Source organism: Fusarium oxysporum, chromosome 5 (assembly GCF_000149955.1).
Source record: "Fusarium oxysporum f. sp. lycopersici 4287 chromosome 5, whole genome shotgun sequence".
NCBI classification, from domain to species: domain Eukaryota; kingdom Fungi; phylum Ascomycota; class Sordariomycetes; order Hypocreales; family Nectriaceae; genus Fusarium; species Fusarium oxysporum.
The window spans coordinates 3,479,716-3,491,487 of record NC_030990.1 but is presented as its reverse complement, the minus strand read 5'-3'; the positions used below and the strand labels follow the sequence as shown (position 1 = coordinate 3,491,487).

At 48.3% G+C, this 11,772-nt stretch overlaps 4 protein-coding genes across 5 annotated transcripts in view; 2 read left to right on the top strand and 2 right to left on the bottom strand.

Moving 5' to 3' along the window:
* FOXG_02189 (uncharacterized protein) overlaps positions 1 to 1,213 on the top strand; it is a gene marked incomplete at its 3' end in the record, with an annotated part of 3,368 nt that extends 2,155 nt beyond the window's left edge. The window contains exons 4-8 of the mRNA XM_018379530.1: positions 26 to 70; positions 125 to 330; positions 379 to 405; positions 461 to 675; positions 726 to 1,213. Coding sequence (XP_018235583.1) covers positions 26 to 70; positions 125 to 330; positions 379 to 405; positions 461 to 675; positions 726 to 1,213 — 981 coding nt within the window. The remainder of the gene's footprint in view (positions 1 to 25; positions 71 to 124; positions 331 to 378; positions 406 to 460; positions 676 to 725) is intronic.
* An 894-nt stretch (positions 1,214 to 2,107) lies between these two features.
* FOXG_02188 (uncharacterized protein) lies at positions 2,108 to 5,588 on the bottom strand. Its single transcript, XM_018379529.1, has 5 exons — positions 5,073 to 5,588; positions 4,469 to 4,783; positions 4,218 to 4,414; positions 3,139 to 4,166; positions 2,108 to 3,087 (listed from the first exon to the last, which is right to left on the bottom strand). The coding sequence occupies exons 2-5, from the start codon at positions 4,494 to 4,496 to the stop codon at positions 2,697 to 2,699; spliced, it is 1,644 nt and encodes a 547-aa protein (XP_018235582.1). The 5' UTR covers positions 4,497 to 4,783; positions 5,073 to 5,588; the 3' UTR covers positions 2,108 to 2,696.
* A 2,067-nt stretch (positions 5,589 to 7,655) lies between these two features.
* FOXG_02187 (pyruvate dehydrogenase E2 component (dihydrolipoamide acetyltransferase)) lies at positions 7,656 to 9,600 on the bottom strand. 2 transcript variants are annotated; one of them, XM_018379528.1, is made up of 3 exons: positions 9,434 to 9,535; positions 9,208 to 9,373; positions 7,713 to 9,122 (listed from the first exon to the last, which is right to left on the bottom strand). In XM_018379528.1, exons 2-3 carry the CDS (start codon positions 9,275 to 9,277, stop codon positions 8,362 to 8,364), a joined length of 831 nt encoding a protein of 276 aa, XP_018235581.1. In that variant the 5' UTR covers positions 9,278 to 9,373; positions 9,434 to 9,535; the 3' UTR covers positions 7,713 to 8,361. The 2 variants fall into 2 exon arrangements, with proteins under 2 accessions (XP_018235580.1, XP_018235581.1); XM_018379527.1 differs by having other exon boundaries at positions 7,656 to 9,122; positions 9,208 to 9,600.
* Positions 9,482 to 11,233, top strand: FOXG_02186 (uncharacterized protein). Its single transcript, XM_018379526.1, has one exon. The coding sequence runs from the start codon at positions 9,833 to 9,835 to the stop codon at positions 10,724 to 10,726; it is 894 nt and encodes a 297-aa protein (XP_018235579.1). The 5' UTR covers positions 9,482 to 9,832; the 3' UTR covers positions 10,727 to 11,233.
* Positions 11,234 to 11,772: the final 539 nt, after the last annotated feature.

Genomic DNA, 11,772 nt, shown 5'->3' with positions numbered 1-11,772 from the left:
TATTCACATGAAACTCATGAGAAAGTATAAAGAGGCTCCTACGTGGTGGTATATGTCCCTATTTGCTGTTGTAAGTCATGATGCTGAGCGCCTCTTCTTGTGTAGTTCACTGACAATGAGGTAGATGCTCCTGATTGGGTTCTATACAGTACTGGGCTACCCAACTAATCTCTCCTGGTGGGCTTTCTTACTTGCCATAGCCATCTCTTTTGGGTTTGCTCTGCCTATAGGCATTATCCAAGCTGTTACAAACACTCAAATTGGCTTGAATGTCTTGACAGAGTTCATCTATGGATATCTTCAGCCAGGTCGACCTCTAGCCCTCATGATGTACGTTCGGCCTCCACCTCAATACTCTTGTGTGCTAACCTACTGTAGCTTCAAAACATATGGATACATCACAATGTAGACACGCCCCTCGAAATTCCGAAAGAGCGAGACTAGCTAACACTCACCCCAGGGCGCAATCACTTCGTTTTGTCTCGGACTTGAAGTTCGGACATTACATGAAAATCCCCCCTCGAACTATGTTCCTGTCTCAAGTCGTCGCCACTACATTCTCGTGCTTCATCCAGATCGTCGTTCTAAACCTATCCCTGAAAAATATCCCTGACGTCTGCGAGCACCACCAGGTCGATCACTTTACCTGTCCTGGTGGTCGTGTCTTCTTTGCTGGTAAGTCATGCCAAGACTGGGCGTTGTTGTTCTCTGACACATGAGAGTAGCGTCTATCATCTGGGGCCTTCTCGGCCCTGCACGCATGTTCTCCCCTGGTCAGGTATACTCTGGCCTCTTCGTCTTCTTTATCTTGGGTGCCGTTACACCAATAGTTATCTATGTCTTAGCCAAACGATGGCCGAGGTCTCCGGTGCGATACCTCATGGCACCCCTCATATTCGGAGGTGCAGGGGCGATCCCGCCTGCAACACCGCTGAATTATCTCTCGTGGGGCATCGTTGGCTTCGTCTTTCAGTTCTGGATCAAGAAGCGCCACTTCAGGTGGTGGACCAGACTCAACTTCCTAACGTCGTCAGCTCTCGATCTAGGTCTCGCCCTAGCGACGTTGTTCATCTTCTTTGCCTTTACGCTGCATGGTGTAGATCCGCCAAGCTGGTGGGGAAACAATATTGTCACTTCGACGATGGATGTCCAGGGGACCGCGATACAAGCTCATGTACCGGAGGGAGGGCGATTCGGGCCCGAGAACTGGTGATGTAAGAGGTGCATATGAGAGGAACTATTGTATCTAGAAGCGCATATCTTAGCAAATTTGTTGGTGGCTGATGCATCAGCAGAACCATTTGATGCAACTTAACAGTCAGAGACATATTGACTCTTGATGTTTAGAGTATCTCAAAGTACTCACTCAACAACCAGTCAGACTCAACGGGGTGCGAGGTCACGCAGATGGACAATGAAGCCCCGCCGCCCGGCAAAGTCGAGAAGCTGAGACATATGCAAGACTGTACGGCATTGCATTGCATTGCCTGCCGGGAAAAAGTGCCGCAGTATTGCATTTCGTGCGTGCGTTATGTGGCTTGAAGAAGGGATATATCCATGTACCGGGAACCGAAACTAATCCAAACATTTCCTCTTTTGTTACATCGCATTATTCGTTGTGAATACTAGCGAGCAAACCTGCATGCAATACTGTGCAAGCATGTCATTTTAGCCTAAGGCGGGCATCAAAATGCAGTCTAGAATCGTTGAAGGAATATGATGTATCAAGCAAACATTATGCAAAAAAATGTGTTTATGCACCATGCCATCAATGCAGAAGATTAGTTGGAATAGCGTCTTGGTACTGTATTAACTGCATTGCATACATCTAGAGCTGAACAGCGACCAGTCATTTTTCAACTCACCGGGTTTCACCTTCATGATCGGTATTGGTGGCCGGTGCTGAAGATCATATGCTCTGACTGTTGTTGTTTCTTATCTTTTCTCATGTATCTGATTTGAAGTTAATTATGCAGTAGACTGACTTCCAACAAAATCATATACCTAGTACTAAGCAGTTGATGGTACTACAGTGCGATAAAGAAGCAAAATGGTATCTGCTAATACCAAAATCACGGTAACAGAAGTCTCAAACGAAGGCGGACATCACTTCTAACCTATATGTCGCCATTGTATGGGTCAAGAGCGGATTTCAGTTAATGCAGGGCCAGCAGTCGCTGCTTAACGTAGATGTTCTGTGGTGTTGAGTGACATATCAGCTACCCAGGCATGCCTCCAATTGATGTCTATGGCAGATGTTCCTGAAATGCGTCTCAAGAACGCTCTTGTAGTACTAAACTAACATACCGTGTTTGATATCTGCCTCCCAATCCAGCACACTGACAATCCTTCCTCCTACGCCAAGTGTTGGGCTCACCCGCTTTTACCGAACTACTTTCATTTGCCTGCCGATACTCTTCTCATCCATAAGGTTCTCCGTTTCTCTCACTTGCTTGGCTGCGTAGAACTATTGTTCCATTCTGCAATTGAACCGTTTGGAATGGCCCATTGTATTCCTAGGCTGCCAGGTCACCGAGGACGACCCAATTTGAACCTTAAAGAAAGGTCAAGGCAGACTAATCCATGTCGATGCTATGATCACTGAGCTGTGAACTTTGTGAATACTCAGCAAAAGGCTGAGATTGACCCATGTTTAAGTCGGTAGGTGAGAATAAGGGCCTTGATGTCAAGGAGCCCTAGTACCCATCGGCTTCTTGTTTGACCATGGCGTGGTTTGCAGTCGCCGACCCGCGACGGCTATCACGTGGGGACACCAGACTATCACGAGGCATTGGATGGAATGGAGAGCGATACTGACTAGGCTCATAAGTTGTCATCGGCTCGCGTTTAACTTTGTGAGCCTGTCTCCTTGAAGCCTGCCTTGTAGCTTTCACTTGTTTTTGGTGTTCGACGTCCTGCCGAAACAAGTCCAACTTGGAAGCGAACTGCCCTGCATAAGGGCTCGAGGTGTACCATGTCTTCAAGATGAACATTGCGTCTTTTACCAGCGACAAGTGTTCCTCTCGAGCGTAGATGTCTGCATAAGTACTGCTAAGCAAGACAAGTGCCGCTTCAAATAGTACATAGCTGCGCTTTTGTGAGCGAATACTCAAGGCCGACAATATGCAGCAGACTTACAGAGCAAGGGGGTCAGAATGACACAACAGGTTCGCATGAAATCCCCTTTTCACCATTTCAACCGCTTGAAGCGATTGAGATACGCATCTTTCAGACAGTCTATTGATTTGTGTCTCGATGCCATCTGAGGCGTTTGTCCCCATAAAGGATAAAAGGAAAAAGGGGCGACAAAGGAGGATATTGGTGTAGAAGCCAAGTAAATGGATATGAATTTGAGATACCGTAGGCATTAAGTCGCTTGTCGTAAAGAATTCATTGTTTTGGAAACTGGGGTGAGCTTCTAGGTACCCCAACATCTGATTCGGAACCTCGATCGCGACTTTGTCACATGAATAAATGTTGTTCACGATATGACCAATCATTTTACATGCATCAATAGGGGGATCAAGCATGTCCCTTTTCGAAACTTTGTTGGGACTGCTTGGTCGGTTGGGTGGTCTAAAGGAGGATTCGGAGTATTCGTTATCAGAGATAGCGAACGGTCTTCCTAACGATGCAGCCAGAAATCTGTCTAGGACAAACAAGCTTCTCCAAACGTTCCGTCGTAGAACTCTGAGTTCCTCGTTGGCGGGGAACTGATTGATCTCAGACTCATGGCCTCGATGAATCCCAAGGGCGTAGGCAACTCGAACGGCTCGACCTGAACCTTTGTTAGCCTCGTTAGTTTGCATACAAATGTGATGAGACTTTCCGCAATATTCGTACGCAGTATTCCTCATGGAAACAGACAGCATAAAAAAAGACATCAAAGCGAGAGCTTGGAGGGGCCAGAGGACGTCATCATGGTGCTGGGACTTTTCGAATGTACGGGTTGGGTGGGCCAGCCCTTCAGCTATGGCAAATAGCTGGTGTTTAAATTCTGGGCTCGGTGAGTGTGCTGAATCACCAGGATCCAAGGCGAGCGCAACTGCTAGAACCAAATAGAAAATGCACCGATCGGGTCCCTGAACCTCATTCGGGTTATTCTGGAATCGATACAAAGTCAAGCTCACCGCTTCTGGGTTGACTATGTCAATGAAGCTCCGTACCTAATGCAAAATCAGTTCCTTTCTTCTCTCTCGAATAAACCAACGACTTACATGGTTGAAATAGAACTCGATCAAACTCGTAGTTGTACTTGGAGGGAGAAAGGACTGCATCCTAGGGGTCACAGGGAGTCTTTCTGGTAGACCACTCCAATTGCTATCTGCTGTGAATTCTGAGGGGCCGTCATGTTTCTCGATAGTGTTCCTGATATGGTGCATGAAAGAGTGAGCAGTAGAACGCCCAACAAATGCTAGGGTTATTAGTAACAATTATCAAATCACTCCAGAATAGCAAACGGACTCACAGAGGCGATTCTGGCAATCTAGCAGCATGCAAGTGTGTGCAGGTATCTGGATTTCTTCGCATCTGGGAACTGAAACAAGTCGAAACCTGAAATCAAAGTCTGGAGTGACTGATCTTGTGAGGTTTTCTTGGATAGGTGCATCATGGATCGTATCCGGCACACCGGAAAGTTCAGGGGGTTAGAACGCTCTCTATAAGCGCTTTGCCTCGATGACGAGCAAGGAGATTCGCTCGATGATACTGAGTCTGTACGACTCCTGTATTCGCAGTCCACTCTTCGTTTTCGACAACACTTGCAAGGACGAAGGCCGTCACACTGTATGATAGAGTCAGTGTTAGTAAATCCTTTTCCATCCAGTTATTTGCGGACCAGGTTGCCTATCTAACAGACTTGATGTTTCGGGTAAGATTCTACAGCGGAGACCATCCAGGAGGAACTGCTCCATTAGCGAGGCCATGCTTCCTATGACTAGGACATAGGAGTCGCTTGTGGCAAGGAATAAAGGATACCATAAGGTGCGCTGATAGAAGTGAAAAGAAAGTACATTGGTGAAGACAATTGATTCGGAATTAATGGGGGGGGGGCTTAAGACTCTGGTTCTTACTCGTTGCTTGCGCTGCCTACATGCGTTACAGGCCTGCGCAACTCGTCTGCGCTTATCTGCTGGGACTCTCAGTCGCGTCATGCCAGATACAACTTTCAAGGCGGTTCGCTTCGAAGATAGTCTTTGTGTCGATGTATGTAGAGGAGATTGTTTTCGCAAAACAGTCCCGTGGTATTGATGTAAGCTGATGCGTGTTGCAAAAGCAACTGGATAGCTGGTGACTCAATAATATCAAGTGTGAGGGTCCTGCAGAAAGAAGGAACGATATTTCTTGTTACCTTGTAGCTGAACTGTGCAATTCAGCCAGGAAGGTCTGCGGCAGGCCCTGCCAAGACTGCTCAAGATATACAAAACTGGATGACAAAGAGGACTCCCGTAACTGCAAGTTCACTCTGGGGAAGTCTTGCTCGGTTGTTGGTCGTCTTGGTCAATATTGGATCCGAAGATGGTGGAGGCCAGGGCTTCATATATAGGACTCTGCCTTGGCAGGAGGCTTCTAAAGAAACAGCCTTGGATTTTACAAATGAGATGCAGTAGAGCAATGACACTTAGCATCAACGAGACGGCACAGCGGCGGGACGACAGACACTTTCTACACATCTTGCCAACGATAGGGACTCAAGGCATCCAACTAGAAGCCGTACCAACAGCTCGGAACCAGGCTGTGTGATGTTATGTGACCAGATGAAAGCAGCGACGCTGATGGGAGAGGTAGAGCAGACAATTGTGGCGTCCCACGGGCGTTCCATGGCGCATGGCCGCAGTAGCTGAGAGGGGTCCTGAGACGTACGTAGTAGACACGGAGCGATTGAAAGGCCCTCCTTGTCTTAGTGATCATCCTGGAATTTCTGGCTGCGAAGTCATATCATTGGCTTCAGGCTGGGGTCGCGAGGTCCTGCAGCAAAGGGGAGGGGCAGATCTGAGACCAGAAGAAGCAAGTATATGCTATTGGAAGGGCCTCCTGGAATGAAATGAACCCTGTCTCTACGATCCTAGTGCGAAAGTCCAATATAATGGCTCCTCTAAGCTCGCGACGCGAGGTAATTTGAAGTCCTGAGTGGGGGGCATGTCGCTCTAGATGATGGATCGATCCTGGGGGTGTGAATTTCTCAATCGGAACTCAGAAAGTCTTGGTATTTCTGTTGGTTGGTTGTACTCGTATTATGTCAAGTACAGGATTAGTGGTCTTTTCTCTCTCCGGCCAGGTTGTTCATCGTGAAGAGGTTCAACTTGCTGGTCCAGTTAGAGGAAAGAGAGAAGTCTATATTCACCTTGCTTCTTCCACGTGACGACCATTCGCTGCCGGGTAGTCGCTTTGTGTAACCGGCCTTCCTTCACTTACATGCGGCCCGGGACGCCTTAGTCATCCATCCACTTGCTCATTGAAACTCAAGGCTCAGCCTGGCAAGGATCTCAACATCATCTTCATCTATGAGCATTCCGATCCCGCCTTCTCTTCCCTCACCATGTCTTAGCTTAAGCGTTTCCACGGGTGATCCATCGCCACTGGCATCGGTCGAATGGGCAACTCCAGCCAGTATTAACACGCTTCTGCAGATAGCCGCTTGCTTGTTTTTTCCCTCACCAATCGAGACCTTCACTGGTAACTTTTACAGTGATACGTCTGGAGCCGCGGCGTATCATAACCTTGTCCGCCGACCGGGTCCGCGGATTCTGTCTCATTCCCTGAGACACACCTACAGCCACTTTAGTCAACCAACTCATAGCTTGCAGTCCTAGTCTTGCCTGCTTCCTTCAGTTAAGGCATCACTAATGCAAGTCGACAAGCAAGGTCAGCCCTCTCAGGGAGGCTTTCGACTGTTTCATCCTAGTGCATGAATTGGTGATTATGATTCCTCACGATCTCTTACATTAAAGACACTACTATGGGCTATGACACATCTCACAACAACAATAGCTTCCAGCTGCTAACATGGGTACATGACTGATGGATCCAATACACGCAGACATAAGGAGACGCGTTCACAATTTAGACAACCCAAGTTTCGCCTTGGCATCTCGGCATTTCCCGTCTAACTCCGCAATAAAGTTGAATTAATTTCATGGTCTCGCCTTCAGCCGAATGCCGATCAATTACTAAAGATTGAAGAATGTCTAGGAACATATGTGGGTTTGCTCGACCTTGCAGACGGGGACTACTTATCCGTTCGATCCAATGCTTCCGATGGTGTGGACCAGATCGAAGGGATGTTTGTTGAATACGTTCACTGCAAAGGAGCTCAAGATGAATAGAAATTGTGGAAATGAATATATACAACAGTTCGCATCTCTGATATTGTATCTCGAAGCTAGGTACTCCTTTGCTGAAAGACGATGATTTGTTTGAATGTATAGTGAATAAGAAGACAACTACATGGCAGCGATATGAAACAAGGTAGACTGTTGGAGTACCTAGTATAGATGGACTTGTAAACATAATGATGCAAACAATCTCATGCACACATAATTGTCATGCCGTCACACTAGGATACACATCATCAAGGCGACAGAAAGACCCATAACTTTGGTATATACGAGGGTACCAGTTAAGGCAGACGATACCTGATAGTTTTATTTTCGAAGCCTCTCTTTATCCATGGAACTACACAACATGAAAAACACGATATACCAAAACCAAATGGGACAAAGAACCAGTTTATTAGAGATGTGTTCTGGCATCAAACATGTTTCATCATTGGATTTGTAGTTCTAGCTATCTGGCAAAACACCACTGAAAAGGCGTAGACATAATACCAAGAGTGCGTTCCAAGCGCAATTACTAGCCATTGTCTATAGCAAAAAAAAATATCGATATATTACAGGGAATCTTCGTAAGCTCACAACACCAGCCGTCCTGGCTCCTCCTCCAGAATCACCTTGCAACGCTCAAGGAAGATTTGTGCTCTCTCCTCCTCTGCCTTGGGGACCACAAGAGTAAAGACATTGGCGCCGCTGGACAGACCAGGGACGGTCTGGATGGTAGCGGGCTTGGGAGCAGACTTCTTCGGCGCGGCGAGGATGTCAATGATGTCAGTCTGCTTTCGGGTGGGGGAGAGAGGAGTGAGTAGAGAGGTGGGAGGGACAGCAGAGATCTGGGGTAGGTAGACACCGCGAGAACCCTTAGCGGCCTTGATCTTATCGAGGCCGAGAACCTGATCGAAAAGCTCGTTGGCGGTAGGGGCACGCTTGGTGGGAGGGAGGTCGTCGTTGGCAACCTCAGCAGCGCGGCCCGACAAAGGTCGAGATGGGCAGGAAGACACCGAGGGTCTCGTGAATCCGGGTTTGGACCTCAACAACCTTGGACAAAGTAATGGGGATGGAAACTTCGAGGTTCTCGACCACGGGGCCTTAGGAGCCTCAGCCTTAGCCTCTCGACAGGCTTAGAAGGAGGAGCAGGCTTGGTAGCGACCTTGATGTTGCTGAGGTCGAGGTGGAACAGGTTGTTGAAGTTGACCTCGTTGGCAGCGGGAGTCTCGGGGTTGATGCTTCCAAGGTAGGCAAGGATATCGCCCTTGAGCAATCGGCCATGAGGACCAGTGCCCTTGATCTTCTTGACGTCGGCCTCGCTGATGCCCTTCTCCTTGATCAGGTGTCCAACTGAGGGCAGCAGAGGGTACTTGTGTTCGTAGGTATCGTTGCCAGTAGGCTTTGCGCTCTTCTTCTCAACGGGGTTCGACTCGGAGGGGGCGGTGTTCTCCTTGGGGGCCTGGGCGCTGGACTGTTCCTTTGATTGCTCCTTGGCCTGCTCGTCGGCGGGGATCTCGAGGGAGTTGATATCATCGCCGGCCTCAGCAATGACACCAATGCGTGATCCAACCTGAACAGCCTTACTTCCATCACCAGCCATGATCTTGACCATGATACCATCGTCCTGGGCCTCAACATCCATGCTGGCCTTGTCGGTCTCGATCTCGAGCAGCACATCACCGGCACTGAAAGCCTCTCCTTCCTTGACCTTCCATGTAGCAATGTTACCCTCGGTCATAGTGGGCGAGAGGGCGGGCATGGTGAAGTTCTGAGCGGCGAGGCATCGCGTCGAGGTGGTGAAGCCTACAGCAGAAGATGATATGTTAGTCGGTGCGCGACAAAAGGGTCCGAGGGGCTTTTTCAACATCAGGAAATGGGCAGAACGTACCACGAGCAATAGCGGACCGAGAAGTAACAGCTCGGGCAGATGCCCTGCATGCTGCTGTAAGAGATGCCATTGCACAGCTCAATTGAGGGTGAAGAAGTCGAGATGAGGCGGTTGAGGGAGATTTTCGGTGCACGTAAGAGCGACCTCGGGGTGTTGAGGGATTGAGCTGTTGAGATATCCTTATTAGTGGGTCCGACAGTTTGGAAATTTTTGGCGCGACTTATACATGAACTTTAACGTTTATTCTTTACTACGATCGCAGAAGACGAATAAAGGCTAGTTATAATTGTCCAGAATCAAGAAGCTCATTGTTTCCTTCGAGTAAATGTTTCCTTCACATATTGGTTCTTCTCAAAGCTCATGCCATAATCAAGCCCATCTCAACACATTGAATTTGGCTATCTCCTCGGGTTGCGGCGAAAAGTTGTCCGATCAGGAACCAACTATTACCGGTTTATTACCGATAAGAATTTCCAAATAGCTTCATTTCTGAAAGTTCAGCCCACTATCATTTAGCAATATCAACTGGATGGCATCACCGAGCAACTAGAAGTATTCCTACCATCCGTGAGATTGCTTGGTGTCGCCTCTCTCACACTCTCCTCCGAGGAGCTCAATTCCCACAATGGCTGGCCTCGCAAGGGGCTTCTGCCTCCCCGGCCTCCGGCCCCTCCTTGCACCTCGTGCCGAGTCCGTCCTCCTCCAATCCCGTTTCTTCAGTACCTCCGTCCTCCGATTTGCTGGACCTGCTGTGAAAGCAGCTCGAACTCCTACGGCCTCGAGGGCCGCCGCTGCTGCCTCCGCTGCCCAAATGGCACCTAGTCGATACGCCTTCATCAAGAGTCTCGCTTCAAAACCAACCCCAACCGTCCTCTACGAAGGTCCCTCACATTTTTGGTTTTACTTTGGTTGCTGGTCGAGTGGGCTATTTTTACTTGCTTGGACAGGATCTACTACGCATCTGGTAGTACAGCAGCCTGAAGGTGTACCGCAATGGATTGGTATTGTGTTCGGAACAGCATATCTCCTGCTCGCTTCCATGGGAACATTCATGATCGCAAAAACTCCAAACATTGTTGGACAGATCCGCGTTCTTCCTTACCAGGCATCCAAGATCGCTCCCACCACACCATTGCAGTTGGAAATCACTGTTAAGAGAATGGTCCCATTTCTCAAACCCAAGGTCGTTGTCGCTCCGGTTAGCGATATTGCTCTCAAGACGCGCTTCTCGCTGCCAGACGAGTATGTGCCTCAACTGAGGCGCATAGAGTTGGAGGCGAAGGCGAAGGAGCAGCAAAAGGCCTTACATGAGTTCGACATGCAGCACATCTTCACAATGCCTTTTCGAAGAATGGGTCGAGCCCTGGCAGCCATGTTTGACGGTGTCAAATCTGCGTGGACTGATATGGGCTTTGGTTTCATCATAGTTGACGGCAAGAACTACAAGGTGGACGTGACCAAGGGCTTTGCTCATGACGGCTTCAGGACGTTAGAGAAGCTTGTGGATATCAAGTCATGAGTCGCCTACCCTGGAGGATCATAGCGAAAACCTCAACCAAAACCCATCAAGTCTTATTCCAGAGTTGGGGTTGTCTCATTAGCCTGTACTTTTATTGTATACAATATGTATGAAGAACATCTGATGTATGGGCCGAGCATATCATAGTACTGTATGACACCCTGAGATACCATTGGATCACGATGGAAGCGAGTAAGTTTATACAACTCGAGCACTCATGAAAGAGAAATCTTCGCACCTCGTGATAAAATCGACCGATCTGTCAGGCACACAAACTCCAAGCTGCTCAACAAAGCGGGACTGTTGCAAGAAAGCAACGTTCCTAGTCGCTACAAGGTGTTGCCATATTCAAATCGCTCAATTTGACACTACACTGGCTGAGACCGAGGCGGACAAGAACAAAACACATATATTCGAGGCTGATTGCATTATCACATATCCAGAGTTACACGTGCAGGTACATGCTGGTTCAAAAAAGCAAGTATATAATACAAGACACTGTCGTGTAGGACGAGGCGCAGAAGATGAGATTTGAAGATATCCACATGCCGTTTTGGAAGGTCCATGGAACACTCCTTGTAAGCGGGTGACATTCTGATATCTATCTTCCCTCATGATATCCGAGACTTGTAAATCGACTTGCAATGAACCTCGATCAGACACCGCCAGAAGGGTTGTGCTAGTTGAAGTCGACATGCAAATACTTTCGAATGCAAGGAACTCGACAGTACTAGAGACCACCTCAAACCAGACCTTGCACGTAAGCTAGAGGCTTCTGCCGGATTCATGTGTGTAAGCTAGGCGCGTATGCACACCATAGACAAGCGACTTGGAAGAGGGACTCTGGGTCTCAGCGGATCGAATACAACCCAGTTTCGAGAATATCGTGGAGTTGGAACATTCCCCATGGGTCTCTAAAACCTGGAACAAGACGAGAAACTTACCCCTCCAAATCAATGTCGTCCAATCTCATGGTAAGCGGTCAGCCAGCCTCAGCTTTGATAGAAACGAGGCTATCCTTGACAAAGCCACAAGCGCTAGATGCA